Source organism: Salvelinus fontinalis, chromosome 6 (genome assembly GCF_029448725.1).
Source record: "Salvelinus fontinalis isolate EN_2023a chromosome 6, ASM2944872v1, whole genome shotgun sequence".
Classification (NCBI taxonomy): Eukaryota; Metazoa; Chordata; class Actinopteri; order Salmoniformes; family Salmonidae; genus Salvelinus; species Salvelinus fontinalis.
The window spans coordinates 59,976,670-60,000,525 of record NC_074670.1 but is presented as its reverse complement, the minus strand read 5'-3'; the positions used below and the strand labels follow the sequence as shown (position 1 = coordinate 60,000,525).

At 40.8% G+C, this 23,856-nt stretch overlaps 1 protein-coding gene and 1 pseudogene across 1 annotated transcript; both read right to left on the bottom strand.

Moving 5' to 3' along the window:
- Positions 1 to 387: 387 nt before the first annotated feature.
- LOC129858229 (glutathione S-transferase P-like) lies at positions 388 to 14,560 on the bottom strand. Its single transcript, XM_055927281.1, has 7 exons — positions 14,485 to 14,560; positions 12,323 to 12,358; positions 8,508 to 8,614; positions 8,103 to 8,190; positions 7,453 to 7,556; positions 983 to 1,084; positions 388 to 775 (listed from the first exon to the last, which is right to left on the bottom strand). Coding segments are annotated over exons 1-7 (627 nt in total). The 5' UTR covers positions 14,486 to 14,560; the 3' UTR covers positions 388 to 586.
- Positions 14,561 to 18,097: 3,537 nt separating this feature from the next.
- On the bottom strand, positions 18,098 to 21,640 carry LOC129858227 (glutathione S-transferase P-like; annotated as a pseudogene).
- Positions 21,641 to 23,856: the final 2,216 nt, after the last annotated feature.

The window sequence follows — 23,856 nt, the reverse complement described above, 5'->3', positions numbered from 1 at the left end:
TGCCTTGGCCTGGCTCCCAAATTGGTCGCCCTATGCCCACCCATGGCTGCGCCCCTGCACAGTCATGTGAAATCCATAGATTAGGGCCTAATGAATTTACATTTACTGATTTCCTTATGAACTGTAACTGAGCAACATCTTTAATTGTTGCGTTTATATATTTTTGTTCCTTGCTGATTCTGTGGGTTTGGGTTAAATGCAGAAGACACATTTCGGTTGAATGCAGTCAGTTGTGCAACTGACCAGGAATCCCCATGCTGTATGTACCATTCTGCTACATGGCTGGTTATCATAATATTCACAGAACTGCAGAGAATAAAAGTGATAACTGTATACAAATAATTTAAGTAACGTTCAAAAGTGCTTTTTCCATAAAGACCTGGATACTTCTCAAAAAGCCCTTTATTTTTTTTAACATATGAAATTACAATGAATCAACTCAGTAGCTAACAATTGTACATATAGTTAACACGTTTATTGTGGGCTAATGTGTAAGATGGACTTGTAAAAAATTGCTATTATCCAAAACCGTTCAGGTTACAGCGAAGGTAAATGTATGGAATCTAGCCTTCTTTGTTCAGGAATATCACTGTTTGCCATTGCCATTAATGGGCAGTTTTTTGTAGGCGTCAGAGCCCAGGAAGGCCTTAATTTTGGGACGGGCTGACATCTTCTCGACAAAGCTCTTCAGGGAGGGGGAGGTATCCAGGCAACTGGAGCAGAGCACCAGGTGGTTGAGCAGCACTTCAAACAGACTGTAGTCAGCAAACGAAGGCTATGTAGGATAGGGAACAGAGAAATAGACTCTAATGATGGCATATAACTTGAATGGCGATGCATGTTCTACTCATTCTAGTTCTGTGATTTGTAATCACAGTACTGTCTGTTACCTGAGAACCAAACCATTTAATGAATACATTTTGGTAACTTACTCCATAACTCAATAGCCCTCTTTTTGTTTGTGCATTGCAGGATTGGTTACCTTGTCACCAACGAGAAAACCAGTCTTGTTTTTGGCCATCACAGCTTCAAACTTGTCAAGGTGGTTAGGAAGGTCTTTGATGTATGGGTCTTTACCAGTATCCTACAAAAAAGAGAAAGTGTTTAATAATGACACTTCATAAATGTTTACACATTAAGCTACCAGGGTTTCCGTTAACTTGCAAATGAAAAGCCAATAAATACAACTGTTGCCTGCCAAAATGACCGGGAGAAAAAAAAGAAAACGTTGCAAAATAATGCTTTTTATTAATTGATGGAAATACATTTCAACATAATGCTTATCGGTCTATAGATTCATTTGCATACTTTTGGGGGAATTAAAAAGTTGGCCTGTGTGTATTTGTTAGTCATCATGTATCTTATTCAGTGGTAACCCATCATTCAGAGCAGGTAGGGCAGAGCCTGTTTTCAGCCCCATCTGTTTAGCTATTAGCATTTTTTTTGCATGTTATTTTGGTATTAATACATGTCACATATCGGTTTGCAAACAAGGTGAAAAAACAAAACAATAATTGAGTAATAAAGCCGCATACAAAACACGGTCTCTTTTTTTGCTTCCTTGAGTAAGGCGGTTTCAAAATGCAGGTGTTTCAGACTAGCTCAGTGCTTTCTGCAGTGGGGTGGCAAGCAGAAAATACAGAGCGTAAGGGTTGGTAATGTTCTCGCGTTGTGCCGGGATTGGCTCAGTGTTCTGTCACTCATGGGGACAATACGTCACCACAAAATCACCAAAATCACTGAGACACCGAAATGTTTTGTTAACAAACTATAGTTTTGGCAAGTCGGTTAGGACATCTACTTTGTGCCTGACAAGTAATTTTTCTAACAAACAGACAGATTATTTCACAATTCCAGTGGGTCAGAAGTTCACATACACTAAATTGACTGTGCCTTTAAACAGCTTGGAAAATTCCATAAAAATTATGTCATAGCTTTAGAAGCTTCTGATAGGCTAATTGACACCATTTGAGTCAATTGGAGGTGTACCTGTGGATGTATTTCAAGGCCTACCTTCAAACTCAGTGCCTCTTTGCTTAACATCATGGGAAAATGAAAAGAAATCAGCCAAGACCTCAGAATATAAATTGTAGACCTCCACAAGTCTTGTTCATCCTTGGGAGCAATTTCCAAACGCCTGAAGGTACCACGTTCATATGTACAAACAATAGCACGCAAGTATAAACACCATGGGACCACGCAGCCTTCATACCGAAGGAAGGAGACGCCTTCTGTCTCCTAGAGATGAACGTACTTTGGTGTGAAAAGTGCAAATCAATCCCAGAACAGCAGCAAAGGACCTTGTGAAGATGTTGGAGGAAACAGGTACAAAAGTATCTATATCCACAGTAAAACGAGTCCTATAATCGACGTAACCTTAAAGGCCGCTCAGCAAGGAAGAAGCCACTGCTCCAAAACCGCCAGACTACAGTTTGCAACTGAACATGGGGACAAAGATCGTACTTTTTGGATAAATGTCCTCTGGTCTGATGAAACAAAAATAGAACTGTTTGGAGGAATGTTATATTTGGAGGAAAAAGGGGGATGCTTGCAAGCCGAAGAACACCATCCCAACCGTGACGCACGGGGGTGGCAGCAGGTGCTTTGTTGCAGGAGGGACTGGTGCACTTCACAAAATAGATGGCATCATGAGGCAGGAAACTTATGTGGATATATTGAAGCAACATCTCAAGACACCAGTCAGGAAGTTAAAGCTTGGTCGCAAATAGGTCTTCCAAATGGACAATGACCCCAAGCATACTTCCAAAGTTGTGGCAAAATGGCTTAAGGACAACAAAGTCAAGGTATGGAGTGGCCATCACAAAGCCCTGACCATAATCCTATAGAACATTTGTGGACAGAACTGAAAAAGCATGTGCGAGCAAGGAGGCCTACAAACCTGACTCAGTTACTCCAGCTCTGTCAGGAGGAATGGGCCAAAATTCACCTAACTTATTTTGGGAAGCTTGTGGAAGGCTACCCGAAACGTTTGACCCAAGTTAAACAATTTAAAAGGCAATGCTACCAAATACTAATTGCGTGTATGTAAACTTCTGACCCACTAGGAATGTGATGAAAGAAAGAAATCAATCATTCTCTCTACTATTATTCTGACATTTCATTCCTAAAATAAAGTGGTGATCCTAACTGACCTAAGATGGGGAATTTTTACTAGGATTAAATGTCAGGAATTGTGATAAACAGAGTTTAAATGTATTTGGCTAAGGTGTATGTAAACTTCTGACTTCAAATTGTACTTAATTGTTTGAAATTTGAATGTTTAATTTCATATTATGAGGCTTGTCTTACCTTGCTTCAAAGTAGCCTAAAGGCAAAATCTGACAATGACAACGTGGAGGCAATTATTTTATAAAGACTTTATAGGTGGCAGATTAATTTCAAGTTTGGGGTTGGCATACAATTTATTCTACCATTCCCACTGTTCTGTGTGCCAGTTTTGATATTTATGGAACAGCTTCATTTCAATAACAAAGTTTTTGTTTCTCAAAATCATTGTCATGTGGTTAATCATAAAAATCATCATTAAAATAAAAAGTTTAAAGCCTAACGCAGCCAAATGCACAATCATAGTCATATTAGCAACCCATCCTAGTTGTTGCATCTTTAGATAGCAGATTTATCTGTCACATATGGAACCGCTATCAGGTAGTACCCTCCAAACTTGTCATCAAGCTCGAGACCCTGGTCTCGACCCCGCCCTGTGCAACTGGGTCCTGGACTTCCTGACGGGCCGCCCCCAGGTGTTGAGGGTAGGTAACAACATCTCCACCCCGCTGATCCTCAACACTGGGGCCCCACAAGGGTGCGTTCTGAGCCCTCTCCTGTACTCCCTGTTCACCCACGACTGCGTGGCCATGCACGCCTCCAACTCAATCATCAAGTTTGCGGACGACACTACAGTGGTAGGCTTGATTACCAACAACGACGAGATGGCCTACAGGGAGGAGGTGAGGGCCCTCGGAGTGTGGTGTCAGGAAAATAACCTCACACTCAACGTCAACAAAACAAAGGAGATGATTGTGTACTTCAGGAAACAGCAGAGGGAGCACCCCCCTATCCACATCGACGGGACAGTAGTGGAGAAGGTGGAAAGTTTTAAGTTCCTCGGTGTACACATCACGGACAAACTGAATTGGTCCACCCACACAGACAGCTTTGTGAGGCTGAAGGAATTCGGCTTGTCACCAAAAGCACTCACAAATTTCTACAGATGCACAATCGAGAGCATCCTGTCGGGCTGTATCACTGCCTGGTACGGCAACTGATCCGCCCACAACCGTAAGGCTCTCCAGAGGGTAGTGAGGTCTGCACAACGCATCACCGGGGGCAAACTACCTGCCCTCCAGGACACCTACACCACCCGATGTCACAGGAAGGCCATAAAGATCATCAAGGACAACAACCACCCAAGCCACTGCCTGTTCACCCCGCTATCATCCAGAAGGCGAGGTCAGTACAGGTGCATCAAAGCAGGGACCGAGAGACTGAAAAACAGCTTCTATCTCAAGGCCATCAGACTGTTAAACAGCCACCACTAACATTTAGTGGCCGCTGCCAACATACTGACTCAACTCCAGCCACTTTAATAATGGGAATTAATGGAAATTATGTAAAAATGTATCACTAGCCACTTTAAACAATGCCACTTAATATAATGTTTACATACCCTACATTACTCATCTCATATGTATATGTATATACTGTACTGTATATCATCCACTGCATCTTGCCATCTTTATGTAACACATGTATCACTAGCCACTTTAAACTATGCCACTTTATGTTTACATACCCTACATTACTCATCTCATATGTATAGACTGTACACTATACCATCTACTGCATCTTGCCTATGCCGTTCCGTACCATCACTCATTCATATATCTTTATGTACATATTCTTTATCCCTTTACACTTGTGTGTATAAGGTAGTAGTTGTGGAATTGTTAGGTCAGATTACTTGTTGGTTATTACTGCATTGTCGGAACTAGAAGCACAAGCATTTTGCTACACTCGCATTAACATCTGCTAACCATGTGTATGTGACAAATAAAATTTGATTTGATTTGAGGTGCACTGTTTATAATAGTGTTTCCCAGGTGCGCAGTTTAGAATGGTGTTTTTCCCCAAATTGCATTTTGGCAAATGTTTGAAAATGACATTAGCTGCTTCATTATATGAGTTGCATGTTGTGTTAAGATGCTAAAATGTGATTTCTGTCATTCTGAGCACCATGGGTGGACGCCCTACTGGATTATGCACCCAATATACCCGAAAAATGTCTCAAATGGCGGGTAAATTAAAATCTCACTTACTTATGGCGCTGCCTACTCCTGATTCATTTTTCAAATTATATGAGCAAAAAATATTTAGCTTCATCTGGGATGCTAAACCAGGCAAAATAAAACACGCCTATCCATATAATGAATAGGGTGGGTTGAGATGATTAAATATAAAAAGCACTAAAACTCTAAAAAGCTTCACTTATTCAAAAGTTTTATTTGAACCCTAAATGGTTCTCAAGTAGATTACTAAGAAAAGCTCATCCATTGTTTAAAAATTGCCTTTTTGCAGATTGCCATGTCTCATTTACGATTAATTGAAAATTATACTTTTTTCAGAGTATCTCTCCTTTTCAAACAAGCATTGCAGAGCTGGCTACAATTTCAATTTCATCCCTCTGAAAAGATAGAACAAATATTACAACAAATATTATGGCTGAACTCAAATGTGCTGGTTGATAAAATACCTGTATTTATGGGAAAGATGAAAAGGGTTTGAAAAGGGTATTTTGTTCTTAAATTATATTGTAAATTTGAATGGTAGTTATGTCCTTCATGGAGGACATCAGAATTGTACGGGAAGGTCTACTCAATCCAAGAGTACAACCAATTGATTACAGCATTACCCCAAAAATGGAGGAGGCCGGTGGCAGCGGGAGGAGGTAGGGAACTGGTCTCTGTCCAATATAAAGGATCAAAACTTGCGGAGGAATAAAAATAGCATAAATAGGAAAGTATACCAGTTTTATTTGAGGACCAGGATGTTGACAACTGTGCCATACAGATTGCAAAATAGTTGGGAAGAGATTTTTGATGTACCGATTCCATGGTACAGTTGGTGAGTTAATATATAAAACAACGCAAGATTCAAGACTTCGTGCATTTCAGCTAAAATTATTATATAGAATTCTTGCCACCAACAAAATGTTGAATATTGGGGGCATAAAATCATCGAAGCTCTGCAGATTTTGTTGTGAGGATACAGAATCAATAGACCATTTATTTTGGTATTGCCCTCAGGTAGCCCGTTTCTGGTCTCAGGTTCAGCAATGGCTGAAAATGCATAGCATTGAGATAAAATTGACCCTAGAAATAGTACTGTTAGGAGCTCTGGAACGACCGGGTCAGTCAATTACTTCTATATTAATACTCTTAGTAAAAGTATTTATATTCAACTCGTAATCTGTGGATTCTATTCAATTAGATTGAATTTGTACGTTAAACATCACAGCATAGTTGAAAGATATGTGTCGCATAGAGACCCGAAGTGGGTGGACAGCAGAGATAGATGGGATGGGCTGAGGGAAGCTGAGGGTTGGAATGTGGAATTGGAGACAAGTGGAGTTGCTGTTCGGTAGATAGAATGATGGTCAAAGATACATTTTTAAAACGTCAAAATAAAACGTATGTTTGAATGACACTGAGGGGCAGTGTTCTTACAACTAATGCCGGTTTGCCTGAGTCTGATGCTGTGCAGGTGTCTGTACACATGCATATACAGATACTCTCATTCAAAAAAACACATACTAGAAGACACACATGTAATAGTGCCAGACATGCACATAAACATATACAGTTGGCATTGCTGTTATGATTTTAGTTGTCCTTTGTTTTACTATTATTTTTTTTTTTACTTTGCATTGTTGGTTGCTGTTTTCTTCTGTCTTTTCCTTTTTTCTCTTTAGTTCATTCTATTAGTTGTTGGTGCATTGGGGGGTTCTTGGGGGTGGGCAATGGAATTAATTGTATTTTTTATTTTTATTCTTGGGGAGGTGGGACCGTGGGCAGGGTCTCGAATGGTTGAGGGACAGCTATTGGGGAACTGTGGGGGGAGGGGGGTCTTGGAGGGTTCGGGTCCACGTTTTTTGTTCTGGTGGGAGAACTGTCAACGTTCCCTTGAGCAGGGCATTGACCCTGTGTGTCGCTCTGAACGGGAGTCTGTTGGATGACTGGTCAGATGTAGTTGTTGAGCGGCTTCACTGCAGGTGTATTGTAAAATTCAGATATCAAATGTTTTTTTATTTCCCCTGTCACGTTGTCAGGCGCCACACATTGAACTAAATGTTTTTTTACTGCACTGCATTAGTAAAGGTAAAATGTTGTATGAACTGTACCCGTAGTCAGAATTTCAGCCTTGGTGAATACTTACGTATTCCTGGTAAATCATTTTTCCATATTTAAGACGAAGGTCCTCAACGCCATCACACATCATGTCAATGAGGGCGGCCTCCTTTTCATCTTTCCCATAGGCATCTGTGTGTGTTCGAGTTAGGTGAAAGTAGAAATAACATTTCAGTCTAATATTTGAGAGATTATAAAGGATAAATGGAGTGAGGAAAACAATGTAAATATCAAACATTAGAACCCCCCCCTACTCCAAAAGCATTCCACAGGGATGCTGGCCCATGATGACTCCAATGCTTCCCACAGTTGTGTCTAGTTGGCTGGATGTCCTTTGGGTGGTGGACCATTCTTGATACACACAGGAAACTGTTGAGCGTGAAAAACTCAGCAACGTTGCAGTTCTTGACACAAACCGATGTGCCTGGCACCTACTACCATACCTCATTCAAAGGCAATTAAATCTGTTGTCTTGCCCATTCACCCTCAATGACACACATACACAATCCATGTCTCAAGGCTTAAAAATCCCTCTACCTGTCTCCTCCCCTTCATTTAACAAGTGACATTAATAAGGGATCATAGCTTTCACCTGGTCAGCCTATACCATGGAAAGAGAAGGTGTTCTTAATGTTTTGTATACTCTGTGTATATGACATTACAATTGAGATCAATTACCATGATTGCGGCCCAAGTGTCTCAGAATGGCATTGGATTGGTACAGGACCAATCCTCCATCTTCAAACTTGGGCAACTGACCAAATACCTAAAACCAAAAGAATAAGTTGTTTTATTTATTATAGATTGTAACAACTAATAGGGACATGGGGTTTACATATTTATTGTAGCTGAATAAACTCAACATTGATGGCAACTGAGTTAATGAGGTAAAATATCTTTACTTTAATATGAACAATGGAATGCACAGGCAGAGATTGTTGAAACAAACAGTATACACTAAACAAACCAATTGTCCTTTAAAAGCACATCCCAGCTGTTATTAACAGACCATCATCCCTGGCTAAACTGAACAGGTTGACAAATGAAAGATGGTAACAAAAGAATGATCCATTCCCCACTCACACAAGAGGCTTTCAGATCTCCTTTCATCCAGTCAGCAAAGTCCATCAGGATCTCCTTCCACTCCTGGCCCTGGTCGGCCATCATGATCCTCATAGCGCCACAGCGCCCTGTGGTACACGAGACAGTTAGAACAGGTCAACAAAAACAAAGCAGCTCTCAATCATAAGACAATCTGATCTAACACGTTATAAATAGCACTAGTGTTGTGTAAATATATGCATTCCAGACTAGATAAAAAATAAACAGTTAAGACTGTAAACCGAAGTAAAATATGAAGGGGTGCAAAGTTTGCTTTCTTGTTGATGTATAGTAGTAGGTCTATAAAAAGGCAGTTTATATCCAGAAATAAAAAGGCTATTTTATCTCTGGGATTATTTATACGACCTTCTTGATTATTCAAGTACAAAATGTTTTTCGGGTTCAAGTCAATGAACCTTTAGTCCCATGTAGGGTTACAAAGGGTCGGAAACTTACCTGTAAATTTAATAAAAATTTGAATGGGAAGTTAAGCCCGGGAATTTTGCTTAAATTCGTCAAAAAAAAGTTAGCTTATAACAGTAAACCTTTTTTTGTGGGATACACACAAGGCAATTCTAGGTCTTGTGGCATATGTTGGTTAAACTATCCCCAATTCAATGTAATTGCAATCCTCTGCATGCACAGTGCATTCTTCCATCACATGTACAGCTGATTCTCAAGATTGATTGCAATACTGGGTGGGGTGAATATATTTTATGACATACATGATTTTTTGTTAACTTGTAATTAGCAGCCTATGGCAAAGTGTGTTTACATAATCTCTAACTTGTTAACCATTTCTGCTAGTTAAATCTTGCTACCATGTGGGTTGTAGCTTGCTTGAGCCTGCTAACTGAGGAATGTTAATTCAACTGTTTCCATACATGTTTAAATTTAAAACATTTCTCTTACAAAGGAGTAGTTTAATCTAACTGCTTAACTATTTATCTGTACATGGAATTGTATTTGAGTTTTTTTAACTCATTTTTTCATTTCTTTACAGGAAAATGCCACAGGCACTATCTGATGTGTGGAGACATTTCACTGCAGCTAATGTAGAAGGAAAAGCTGTGTACATTTGCAAATAATGTGCCAAATCATATGTGAAGAATTCCAACAAAGATGCAGAATCATCTGGCCAAGTGACAAAGTTCCCTCAGCGCTCACAATAAGCAACCTCGGACAAAAGTTCCTCTACTTCTATTCAAGGTGAAAATGATGAATCAGACACCATATCGATATCAACAGCTCATGGTCCTCCTGGAATCAGAAGGTTTTTTTGGACTCAATGGAGGAACGTAGTTAGAGAAATGTTGATGAATGTCTTGCACAAGCTGTGTATGCAACTGGTTCACCTCTGATGCTCACAGGCAATGTGTATTGGAAGAGATTTCTGAATGTTCTTCGCCCAGCATACACCCCTCCAACTAGACATGCTTTATCTACTCTTTTGCTGGATGCAGAGTTCAGAGTTCAAGTGAAGGTCAAGCAAATCATAGAGAAAGCAGACTGTATTGCAATCATCTCTGATGTGTGGTCAAATGTTCGTGGGCAAGGAATAATTAACTACATCGTCTCCACCCCTCAACCAGTATTCTACAAGAGCACAGACACAAGGGACAACAGACCTACCGGTCTCTGCATTGCAGATGAGCTGAAGGCAGTCATGAATGACCTTGGATCACAGAAGGTATTTTCACTGGTGAAAGAATGCTGTGCACATGAAGGCTGCTTGGTCTAAAGTGGAGGAGTCCTACCCTCACATCACACCCATTGGCTGTGCTGCTCATGCATTGAATCTGCTCCTCAAGGACATCATGACACTGAAAACAATGGATACACTCTACAAGAGAGCCAAAGAAATGGTTAGGTATGTGAAGGGTCATCAAGTTATAGCAGCAATCTACCTCACCAAGCAAAATGAGAAGAATAAGAGCACCACACTGAAGCTGCCCACCAACACCCGTTGGGGTGGTGTTGTCATCATGTCTGATAGTCTCCTGGAGGGGAGGAGTCTCTCCTAGAAATAGCCATATCACAGTCTGTCAATATGGACAGGCCCATCAAGAGGATCTTCCTGGATTATGTATTTTAGGAGAGAGTGGTAAGCAGCCTGAAACCTATTCACTGTTGCTCCAAGCAGAGGAAACTGAATTTCTGAAATACATCAAAAAGCACGAAGACTTCTGCCTGAAGCCCATATACACCGCAGTGTACATGTAGGACCCCAAGTATGTTGGCAAGAACATCCTGTCTGGTGCAGAGATCAACAAGGCCTATGGTGTCATCGATACCGTGTCTCGCCACCTTGGCCTGGATGAGGGCAAAGTTCTTGGCAGTCTAGCGAAGTACACATCCAAGCAAGGGCTTTGGGATGGAGATGCAATATGGCAGTTGTGCCAACATATCTCATCAGCCACCAGGTGGAAGGGACTTTGTGGATCTGAGGCTCTTTCCCTGTTGCCTCCATCATCAGCCGCCTCAGTGCGCAACTGGTCCTTGTTTGGGAACACACACACCAAAGCACGCAACAGGCTGACCAATACAAGGGTTGAAAAATTGGTGGCCTTCCGGGCAAATTTGGGGCTTTTTGAGCCTGACAACGAGCCATCCTCAACAAGGTTGGAAAGTGACAGTGAAGATGAGGCCTCAGAGTCTACTGTTCAAGAGGTGGACATTGAGGAAGTCCAGGGAGAAGAGATGAAAGCCTGAGAGGAAGACAACCAAAGCTTTAGTGTCTAGACTATCATTTCACAAATGCATGTTGAAAATGTTTTTGGGTGATGCGATGTATCATTGGGGATCATTCAATATTTCCTTTTGTTGCTCAGTGAAATTATCCCATGTGAAGAGTCAACTAATTTAATTGAAGTTCAATTTGTAACTAAATAGTTTTTTAAATTTCTATTGGAAGGATTTAATAATTTGCAATTATGTCTACTTATGATAAGGTAAAAGGTTTATGTTTCTGTCTCCATATGATATGGTAAATATATCCAATTTAAAAAACATCTACATTTAAATGGTATTAATATTAATCTGCATACATTTCTGTTAATTCCCATAGATTCCCACCTCTGAATATTCCCAAAAATGTGCAACCCTAGACCCATGACATGATTGTTCACCCCACATTAACCTGGGTCACATGCTCCTCCTGACAAAGCCAGCCCTTCTCAGTGCTAAAGCACCATGAATAATGTAAGCAGCAGACACAGAAGGAACACAGACTGTTTTAAGTGTATGAACGGTGATCATGGAGGCCAGCTGAGCCAACCTAGTAGTCCAAGTATTTTCTGTGATAACAATCAAAACTGATGGGTGAGGCTACAAGGTAAACAGCCATTGTGGGTGAAATCCAGGTCATAAAATCTGTGTGAAAGATCACACATGGTATTAAGATGACCTGGAATGACTTCACCTCCAGTTTATGTTAGAAAACCAATAGAAACACAATACTGAGTATTGAGTTAAGCTGCTGCAGTGGGCTACTTGGTAATGAATGACAGCGATAAGGTCTTTGGATATGACACTAAATAAGTTCACATTTCATGAATGTGAGCAGTAACAGGTGCAAGGCTTTTGTCTTACAATACATTCACCATTTTTTAAAGAGACGGTCAAATTGCAGGAAAGATTTGGTAATAGTTAGCTATATTATCAATATAAAAAGCGTATTATAACAGGGAATGCATGAACAACCATGCACTCTCCAATGGTAGGCTATTATTATTATTTCAAAACAATAACCAGGCTCTGTCATGTGATGTTGAATAGGATTAACTGGCTCCACATACCTCGGACTCCAAAGTAGGTGATTGTGTAGGGACCCACTGGAGAGAGGAGATACAAAACATGTGTCAATTCATTACAAGAAAATACACTTTGATGAAAATAATTCAGAAAAAAATAATTCTGACTTTTATCCCATGGATTCAGACAAACTAATCTGTTTTGTGCCCCATTACTATTGCAACTAAATTAAATAGCTGCTTTTGGAAGAAAAATCCAATGAGAGTACTGTTAAACTTTTTAAAAACAAAAAGAGACTTTAGTATTAAATACTACAAATATAGTATATTTAAGCAATAACACCCGAGGGGGTGTGGAATTAAATTTGATATATTTGACCTTTATTTAACTAGGCAAGTCAAATTCTAATTTACAATGACTGCCTACCCCGGCCAAAACCGGACGACGCTGGGACAATTGACCGCCACTCTATGGGACTCCCAATCACAACCGGATGTGATACAGGCTAAATTCGAACCAGGGACTGTAGTGATTACTCATTCACTGAGATGCAGTGCCTTAGACCGCTGCGCCACCCAGGAGCCCAATATACCACGGCTAAGGGCTGTTCTTAGGCAAGACGCAACTAGAGCTGAAAACATAAAATGTTGTCATACCTGTGGTTTATAATATAAACTTGGGAGGTTCGAGCCCCGAATGCTGATTGGCTAACAGACGTGGTATATCAGATGGTATAGAGGCAAAATAACCTATATCACCATATAAGTTAAAAGATGAAAAAGCCTGGAAGGAGGAGAGATGACTAGAAACAATTCGGTTGGCCGTTTTATGTGTGGATTAATTGTCGGAGTAGAGGTCCTTGTGCATTTCAGGTAAAATAACAACTCAATGTTTATAGCCCAGGACAAATTAGCTAACAACAACAAGCTAGCTAAATAGGACAAATTAACATTAGCTAGCAAGTGCAAACTAACTAGCTAAATTGCCATACATGTTTAATGCTTTTCGACCTGTCCCCAAATTAATGTCATTGGTTCAGAGTTTGTTTTGATATTTTAACCTGGATGTCCGTGATCGCGTTTGGTGTGGGAGGCCAAAATAAATGCATGCACGATGGCGCATGCGCAAAGCCGGCTTGGGTTCAATATTAGCCCTTGGCATCGCAGACGCTCGTTTGCGCGCGCGAGCAGTGTGGGTGCAATAATTGAATAACATTGATTTCTACATTTATTTTGCGACGCTCGCGCACGCGACGTATCCGGTCTGGTCAGCCGGTTTGGGTTCCGTGTAAGGGCTGTATCCAGGCACTCTGCGTTGAGCCGCGCGTAAGAACAGCGATTAGCCCTGGTATATTGGCCATATACCACAAACCCCTGAGATGCCTTATTGCTTGAGTAAAGGACAAGTTGTAAGTGCAATTTGCATGTGAAAATCCCATGCGCCTTGGAATATTTGAATAAACGATTGTTTTTGTTAGTAAACAAATCTCGCAGTGTGGTCAGTCTGGCGTCTGTGGCATTTTAGCAGATAAAGCATCCGGATTGTCAGGGGTGTATTCATTAGTCATATTCCGTTGCAGAACGTTTACTCTAGGAAACAAACGGAAGCAACCAGAGTGAATGTCACAAAACAGGGAGGGATATACCCGAGTTTGGCCAATATAAACTAATTTTCGTTGCAAAACGTTACGTTTGCAACGGAATCATACTAATGAATACACCCCTAGTCTAGCTAGCCAGGACGCTCAAATTCACCCAGTCAGTCTGACAGCACTTCAACCAACTATAGCATAGATATCCTCGAATATGAAACTTGAATGAATTCTGAAAGTAAAAACATTCCAACTCTCAACCACCATGCATAATTGGGTGGGAGGGCAATCTGTTGTTCAGTTAACTTACTAGCTACATAACCCAGGTTTAACCAAGAAATTAGCATAACTTCCAAATAGCTAGCTATTAGTCTTATTTTTCGTATACCGTCGAGGATTAGTTTTAGTTGCAAAATGAATTGAATGGCAAGGTAAGCTAGTTAATGTTAACCTAATTCAAATGCAAATAGCTCGCCCGCGTGCACGACCGACTATAGGACAAACATCTGACTGTGCGCAGTATAAATCCTAAAATCCTAGCCATCTATTGCACATCGTGTTATTTATTATAACGTAACTATATTTTGCAATTGTTGTCTAACGCTAGCTACTTACTTTTGTGTTGCAGTGACTTCTAGGTGGCTCTGACAGTGACCAGTGAAATGAACACGTTTGAATATGGAATGGGGGTTGTCCCTTTCTAAACTCCCAACTACACGCCCACATCTGTCACTTTCTGCAAAGTCATACTGACTTACAAGTTATTTACGCTGTTGCCTTGAATTGAAGAATCCCAATGTGCTATAGCCTAAATCAATAATGATAACCTGATACAAAAGCAAAACTAATTTCGTGTAGTCTCAAGGGTTGCTTTCAAGTCCAAAGAAGTCCCAATGTCACAATAGTATACAAGACTGTGCTTATTATCAAAATAGTTGAAATTGCAATGGTCAGACTTGTTTCTAGGTTTTGGTCAAACCTAATTAAAGTTTGGATTAAAGGCTTTTGTAACCAGCCAGAGTCATCCTGCACTGCTCTTCCCTACTGTATCTTGAAGTCATATCAAGATTCTTATGTGAGCATTCAAGAAATATCTTCCCCGAGGCCTAGTCCATGAGAACCATGCTTCAGTTCAACTGGCCATACATTCCATGCATGCTGGCATTAGGTCAACACACAGCATGTTGTAAAATTGAACTTCATAAAGTTGGCATTTCCTAGGCCCAATGTGTCTCCTTTAATGAGTTGTCTGCAGTACACCTCTATTGTTCACATGTACCCCATACAGTATTTGCACAAATAACCTTCCAGAGACAACAAAAAAAACACACACACACACACACACCTTCCCTCAAGGCATTGAGTCTATATTCAAAGATTGGACCAACAGTTGAAGTCGGAAGTTTACATACCCCTTAGCCAAATACATTTAAACTCAGTTTTTCACAATTCCTGACATTTAATACTAGTAAAAATTCCCTGTCTTAGGTCGGTTAGGATCACCACTTTATTTTAAGAATGTGAAATGTCAGAATAATAGTAGAGAATTATTTATTTCAGCTTTAATTTCTTTCATCACATTCCAAGTTTACATACACACAATTAGTATTTGGTAGCATTGCCTTTAAATTGTTTAACTTGGGTCAAACGTTTCGGGTAGCCGCCCGCAAGCTTCCCACAATAAGTTGGTTGAATTTTGGCCCATTCCTCCTGACAGAGCTGGTATAACTGAGTCAGGTTAGTAGGCCTCCTTGCTCGCAGACACTTTTTCATTTCTGCCCACAAATTTTCTATGGGATTGAGGTCATTTTAAGCCATTTTACCACAAATTTGGAAGTATGCTTGGGGTCATTGCCTATTTGCGACCAAGCTTTAACTTCCTGACTGAGGTCTTGAGATGTTGCTTCAATATATCCACATAATTGTCCTGCCTCATGATGCCATCTATTTTGTGAAGTGCACCAGTCCCTCCTGCAGCGAAGCACCCCCACAACATGGTGCTGCCACCCCTGTGCTTCACGGTTGGGATGGTGTTCTTCGGCTTGCAAGTATCCCCCTTTTTCCTCCAAACATAACGATGGTCATCATGGCCAAACAGTTCTGTTTTTGTTTCAAATCAAATCAAAGTTTATTTGTCACGTGCACCGAATACAACAGGTGTTGACCTTACAGTGAAATGCTTACTTACAGGCTCTAACCAATGGTGCGGGGAAAAAAGGTATGTGTGTGTGTGTGTGTAGGTAAGTAAAGAAATAAAACAACAGTAAAAAGACATTTGAAAAAAGAGTAGCAAGGCCATATACAGACACCTGTTAGTCAGGCTTATTGAGGTAGTATGTACATGTAGGTATCGTTAAAGTGACTATGCATATAAGATAAACAGAGAGTAGCAGCAGCGTAAAAGAGGGGTTGGGGGGCACACAATGCAAATAGTCCGGGTAACCATTTGGTTACCTGTTCAGGAGTCTTATGGCTTGGGGGTAAAAACTGTTGAGAAGCCTTTTTGTCCTAGACTTGGCACTCAGGTACCGCTTGCCATGCGGTAGTAGAGAGAACAGTCTATGACTGGGGTGGCTGGGGTCTTTGACAATTTTTAGGGCCTTCCTCTGACACCGCCTGGTGTAGAGGTCCTGGATGGCATGCAGCTTTGCCCCAGTGATGTACTGGGCCGTACGCACTACCCTCTGAAGTGACTTGCGGTCGGAGGCCGAGGAATTGCCGTACCAGGCAGTGATGCAACCGGTCAGGATGCTCTCGATGTTGCAGCTGTAGAACCTTTTGAGGATCTCAGGGCCCATGCCAAATCTTTTTAGTTTCCTGAGGGGGAATAGGCTTTGTCGTGCCCTCTTCACAACTGTCTTGGTGTGTTTGGACCAATCTAGTTTGTTGTTGATGTGGACACCAAGGAATTCGAAGCTCTCAACCTGCTCCACTACAGCCCCGTCGATGAGAATGGGGACGTGCTCGGTGCTCCTTTTCCTGTAGTCCACAATCATCAGACCAGAGGATAATTCTCCAAAAAGTACAATATTTGTCCCCAAGTGCAGATGAAAACCCTAGTCTAGCTTTTTTATGGCAGTTTGGAGCTGTGGCTTCTTCCTTGCTGAGCGGCCTTTCAGGTTATGTCGATATAGGACTCGTTTTACTGTGGATATAGATGCTTTTGTACCTGTTTCCTCCAGCATCTTCACAAGGTCCTTTGCTGCTGTTCTGGGATTGATTTGCACTTTCGTACCAAAGTACGTTCATCTCTAGGAGACAAAAGGTGTCTCCTTCCTGAGCAGTATGACGGCTGCGTGGTCCCATGGTGTTTATACTTGTGTACTATTGCTTGTACATATGAACGTGGTACCTTCAGGCATTTGGACATTTCTCCCAAGGATGAACCAGACTTTTAGAGGTCTATAATTTTTCTTCTGAGGTCTTGGCTGATTTCTTTTGAGTTTCCCATGATGTCAAGCAAAGAGGCACTGAGTTTGAAGGTAGGCCTTGAAATACATCCACAGGTACACCTCCAATTGACTCAAATGATGTCAATTAGCTTATCAGAAGCTTCTAAAGCCATGACATAATTTTTATGGAATTTTCCAAGCTGTTTAAAGGCACAGTCAACTTAGCGTATGTGAACTTCTGACCCACTGGAATTGTGATACAGTGAATTCTAAGTGAAATAATCTGTCTGTAAACAATTGTTGGAAAAATTACTTGTGTCATGCACAAAGTAGATGTCCTAACCGACTTGCCAAAACTATAGTTTGTTAACAAGACATTTGTGGAGTGGTTGACTCCAACCTAAGTGTATGTAAACTTCCAACTTCAACTGTATATTCATATTGTAGTAAAGTAAATGCTCACTATATAGGACTGCAAATACCACACCTGATCCTCCTCCCTGTACAGTCTCTCACGCTCTTTTTTCATTTGACACTTGACAACAACCATAACTGGCTCTTACAGTATGTAAGTTGAGCTGCTGTTTGTAATGCAATACTTGAGGCAGCGTTTCAGTCAATCTTCTCTACAAGTGCCAATAGGTTTCAGCATCACTTATTCTAATTGGAAAAGGAGATTATATACAAAATATTTAAGCAAGATACATAGTCCAAGACACACAGTACTAAATAAACAGCCACATGACAATGCAGGGTGATCCATTCTTGTTGAATGTATACATGCTTTAATAATATTGAGGCATATTGGATACGATATAATATTGAGGTACAGTAAGAGGACTAGGGCAACATCCACTTTAGGCTCTCTTCCCAGGAATGATGGGTCTGTTCTTGAAGTCCTCACTTTCGAGGTAAGCATGCAGATTGGGTCGGGCACACAACCTCCTCATGTACTTCTGGAAGGAGGGGAAGGCATCAAGGCAGGGGGGGCTGGGGACTTGGTGGTGGATCAGCAGGAGCATGAGGGCGTAGTCGGCTAAGGACATCTGCAAGAAAGAGGAAGAGACCATGAGAAGTCCCAGTCCAAAACAACCCCTAGTCCCTCCCTACCCACTACCACCATGTACAGTCTATCAGAAGTCTATGAAACAACCCCTAGTCCCTCCCTACCCCCTACCACCATGTACAGTCTATGCCAGTTGACATCTTTGATGATCATTTGATAACAGAAATACATGTATTTTGTTGTCAACCAGAAAGCTTATTTTATTTCTGGACAGGGTTTTCTCAAAGGGCATGAGATCTGTTGGCAGTGCCTTAAGGTACCCCTCTTTACCGGAGTCCTAGGGAACCAAATATAATTTTTAATCAATTTAGGGCTCAATTCAATCAAATCTGCATTGTGGTTACAGTAGGTAAGTAGCTATGTTTCCTATAGTCAATACTTTAGTCCTACTGTACTACTTCTGTACTACTACTTTAATTCACTATACTATGATACAGATATTGACATATGTCACGCCCTGACCTTAGAGATCCTTTTTATGTCTCTATTTGGTTTGGTCAGGGTGTGATTTGGGGTGGGTATTCTATGTTCTTTCGTTCTATATTTTCTATTTCTATGTTTTGGCCGGGTAGGGTTCTCAATCAGGGACAGCTGTCTATCGTTGTCTCTGATTGAGAACCATACTTAGGTAGCCCTTTTTCCCACCTGTCTTTGTGGGAAGTTGACTTTGTTTATGGCACATAGCATTTAGCTGCAAGGTTTGTTTTGGAGTGTTTATTGTTGTGTTCGTCGTCTTTTAAAATAAAAATAAAATGTACCCTTACCACGCTGCGCATTGGTTAAGTTATTTCAACGGCCGTGACAACCTATTACACAATGGGTGAGTCAATTGGAATGTCATTATGTTGCAAGCAGGCTTTTATGTTATTTCTCCACCTACTAAGTCTCCATGCGAGATGTCTCCTTACCACATTGATCTGGTACAGAGTGAAGCCACAGTCTTCAAATTTAGGGAGCTGACCAAAGAACTGTGAACGAAATTCAAAGGAAAATATTTAAAGTCCCTGTGCAGTCAATTCTGTTTCCTGTGTTTTGTATCATATTATACAACAGCTGATGAAACTAACACTTAGTGTGATCATTTATTGGGTTATTTCCTGATTGATGCTGGTTGAAAATGCAATCTACAAAGGAATTTCTGAACAGCCTGTTTGCATGGGTTGGGAGTTTCAGTTTGCCTGGTGACAACACCAGGTGGTAAATAGACTAATAACAAAGAGTTCCAAACCTCTCTGCCAATAACAGTTAAGTTTTCCCCTCCCCACACAGACCAGTCCAAGCAAAATTCTCACTTGAGAAATAGTTTTTTAATAAAAAAAGCTTTTGATGGAAAACTACAGTAAGGTACTTTAAATGTTACCCAGAAATGATTTGATATTGATATATTTTAAAATCGGCTGCATTGGGCACTTCACTTCTAATCTTAATTTAAAAATCAGAGTCACGAGGGCCTCCCGGGTGGTGCAGTGGTCTAGGGCACTGCATCTCAGTGCTAACTGGCCACCAGAGTCTCTGGGTTCGCCCCCAGGCTCTGTCGCAGCCGGCCGCGACCGGGAGGTCCGTGGGGCGACGCACAATTGGGCCAGCGTCGTCCGGGTTAGGGAGGGTTTGGCCGGTAAGGATTTCCTTGTCTCATCGCGCTCCAGCGACTCCTGTGGCGGGCTGGGCGCAGTGCGCGCTAACCAAGGGGGCCAGGTGCACGGTGTTTCCTCCGACACATTGGTGCGGCTGGCTTCCATTGGGGAGAAAATAAATAAATAAATCAGAGTCACTTCCTCAATCCCCTAGCATCTAAAAGTCCTGATTCAAACTCATGATTCTGAGAACACCTATGAATACATAAGTAATTCACAACGCCTTATGTGCATGAGCTATGAGACAGTATTTGTTGTAGCTGTATTTTGTATTGATATGTTTGGCTGATCTTGCATCCATCATCTTCCCCCTGTGGAGCTTGTTAAGGGCTCTCTGTCTCAGTAAGGCCCACATGGGTGTCGCTTAGAAGACCGGGATGCCAGTGTCATGTTTGCTTAGTTGCTATCTAAACTGCCTTGTTAGGAGAACATTGTCAAGGATGTTTCAGTAAACATTCAGCCAATGCCCAGATCAGGATAAGTTGAACAAGCCCTCGGGGGTGTTGCAGCATTTTTGCAAGTAGCTTTGCAGAGTTTCTACAGTGAGTAGTGAACCCATAGTGCTAATAAAACTCACTGTCAAAATGACTGTTTTCCAATAAAAAAAAATGTTTCTATTATAAGCTGGTCCTAGAGACCTTGTGTAAAACAGCAACATTAATTTCAATTGATTGATATTAAGAGCATACATCATCAGGATACACATTTATAAAATGCTTGAAGGTTAATCTTTTTCGAAGGTTACTCCCTTCCCAGATAAAACTGCATTAATGAAGACATTTTTGTTTGCATGTACTGTAAATGTGAGGTGAAATGCAATAACATGACATGACTAAGGTACACTGGTTACCTTGGTAGTAGTCAGACTCACACAGCTGGCTTTGAGTGGCCTCCATTCACATCTCCATGGTGACAACATTCTTGTCAAACTCTGCCCCTTGGTCTTTGAGCATCACTCGGATGACCTCAGCACAACCTGTTATAGTGCAGACAAACAATCTCTACCAAATTAAAACATAGTAGGGCCTACTTCCAGCACATCAGGATGTCTAGTTCTTACAACAAGGTTACAAACAGAGTTTAGGGCAAAATAAAATGTTCTGTTTAGGCCCATCAATAATTGTTTCTGTGTTTCAAAGAAAAGGTTAAAGTTACTTCAATAGCCAAGTTTGACATGACACTTCCATAAGGAGTTGGCAAGAGAGCAGAAACAGACCGGCAACCAGGTTAAAGGTTGACTACAGTATTTTGGACTTCAATAGCTGTCCATTCTCAAAACTGAAAAGTTAATTAAATTATAGTAGAACATTGATCAGGTCAACATACCTCGAACTGGAAAATATGTGAGCGTGAAAGACACTAAAAAGAAAACAAAACCCCCCAGTAATTATTAGGAAGAAAGAAAAGATTTTAAAAAGTCTCTATATAGTGGTCCACAGTGCAAAGTCTATTTTCTTTATTGTCAGTTGCCTACAGCATATCCAGCAACTGCAGAAATCTATGGAATGTGTGTTTTTTTACCCTTTTTATAAAAATCAACAATCTATAACTAAACAGGCAAGACCAGTAGATTAAGTGTTTCTGTGCATTCACTTACTCTCTGTTATCGGCTGTGGTTTGTAGAGTCAAGTATAGTTAGGGTGAGATTTTTAACTTGTTGGTTTGTTGTTTGGACTTGCACGTTCAGATTGTGAAAATGCTGGAGAGTTGGTTATGTATTACAATAGACGGTGTCATTTTCCACAGTGCAATGTTCGCTTCACTTCATAGAGTGCTTTGCTTGGTGCCAGATCTGTTTGTGCTGTCTTGACAAACTGGTTTGACAAGGACCATAGGAGTTGGCTTTACAGCACAAACAGATCTGGGACCAGGCTAGGGAGTCATAATGACTCATGCTTTATTGTCTGGGGAGTTGCATAAGCAAAAACATGACTGGTCCATGCATTGGATGCACGCGATGTTGAACTGGATCCTCTGGCCTACGCCTGCCAGAAAGCAACTGCAGTAATAGTAGTCAACTGTATTACTATTTTGGCTGAGTCATTCACAGGTCGGCTAAGAATATCTTGTATCTGATATATAGTACCAGTCAAAAGTTTACACACACCTACTCATTCAAGGGTTTTTCTTTATTTTTACTATTTTCTATGTTGTATAATAATAGTGAAGACATCAAAACTATGAAATAACACATATGGAATCATGTAGTAACCAAAAAAGTGTAAAACAAATCAAAATGTATTTTATATTTGACATTCTTCAAAGTAGCCACTCTTTCATTGACAGCTTTGGTCACTCTTGGCATTCTCTCAACCAGCTTCACCTGGAATGTTTTTCTGACCGTCTTGAAGGAGTTCCCACATGCTGAGCACTTGTTGGCTGCTTTTCCTTCAATCCGCGGTCCAACTTATCCCAAACCATCTCAATTGGGCTGAGGTTGGGTGAATGTGGAGGCCAGGTCATCTGATGCAGGACTCCATCACTCTCCTTCTTGGTCAAATAGCCCTTACACATTCTGGAGGTGTGTTGGGTCACTGTCCTGTTGAAAAACAAATGATAGACCCACTAAGCGCAATCCAGATGGGATGGCGTATTGCTGCAGAATGCTGTGGTAGCCATGCTGGTTAAATGTGCCTTGAATTCGAAATAAATCACACCCACACCATCACACCTCATCCTCCATGCTTCACGATGGGATGCATACATGCTCCTCGGTTCACCTACTCTGCGTCTCACAAAGACACTGCGGTTGGAAGCAAAAATCTCAAATTTGGACATCAGACAAAAGGACAGATTTCCACCTGTGTAATGTCCATTGCTCTTTTTTCTTGGCCCATGTAAGTCTCTTCTTCTAATTGGTGTCCTTTTAATAGTGGTTTCTTTGCATAAATTGACCATGAAGTCTCTGAACAGTTGATGTTGAGATGTGTCTGTTACTTGAACTCTGAAGCATCTATTTGGGCTGCAATTTCTGAGGCTGCTAACTCTAATGAACTTATCCTCTGCGTCAGAGTTAAATCTGGGCCTTCATTTCTTGTGGCAGTCCTCATGAGAGCAAGTTTCATCATAGCACTTGATGATTTTTGCAACTGTGCTTGAAGAAACTTTAAAAGTTGTTGACATTTTACGGATTGACTGACCTTCATGTCTTAAAGCAATGATGGACTGACGTTTGTCTTTGCTTATTTGAACTGTTCTTGCCATAATATGTACTTGGTCTTTTACCAAATAGGGCTATCTTCTGTATGCCAACCCTACCTTGTCACAACACAACTGATTGGCTCAAACGCATTAAGAAGGAAAGAAATTACACAAATTAACTTTTAACAATGCACACCTGCTAATTGAAATGCATTAATTGAATGGCTACCTCATGAAGCTGGTTGAGAGAATGCCAAGAGTGTGCAAAGATGTCAAGGCGAAGGGTGGCTACTTTGAAGAATCTCAAATTTAAAATACATTTTGATTTGTTTAACACTTTTTTGCTTACTACATGATTCCATATTATATGTTTCACAGTTTGTCTTCACTATTATTCTACAACGTAGAAAATAGTAAAAATAAAGTAAAACCCTGGAATGAGTAAGTGTGTCCAAACTTTTGACTGGTACTGTCTGTACAAGTATCTGATGATATTCTGGAATGCAAGTGACATTTACTGACATACAGCTTTTTCAATTACTTTGGTGAAAGGTCAGTAATACTTTGGTGAAAGGTCACAGTAATACTCTGGGTGAGCAATTATGTCAATTACGTACCAGAAACGAGTGTTAGGCCACAATTCAATCAATTGCAAAAACTGCACTGATGTTTTATTCAATGTCTACAATTTAATTTCAGGACAGGTGTGTTTTAGAGTTATCATCTTGCAGAATATGTATGCTGTATTGGACGT

Excerpts from the sequence above, each read along its gene's own strand:
- LOC129858229 (XM_055927281.1), bottom strand. Across the intron at positions 8,191-8,507 it reads GAGATCTGAAAGCCTCTTGT|GTATTTGGTCAGTTGCCCAA; the intron begins GTGAGTGGGGAA and ends TTTTGGTTTTAG. Across the intron at positions 1,085-7,452 it reads AAATGATTTACCAGGAATAC|GATACTGGTAAAGACCCATA; the intron begins GTAAGTATTCAC and ends TCTTTTTTGTAG.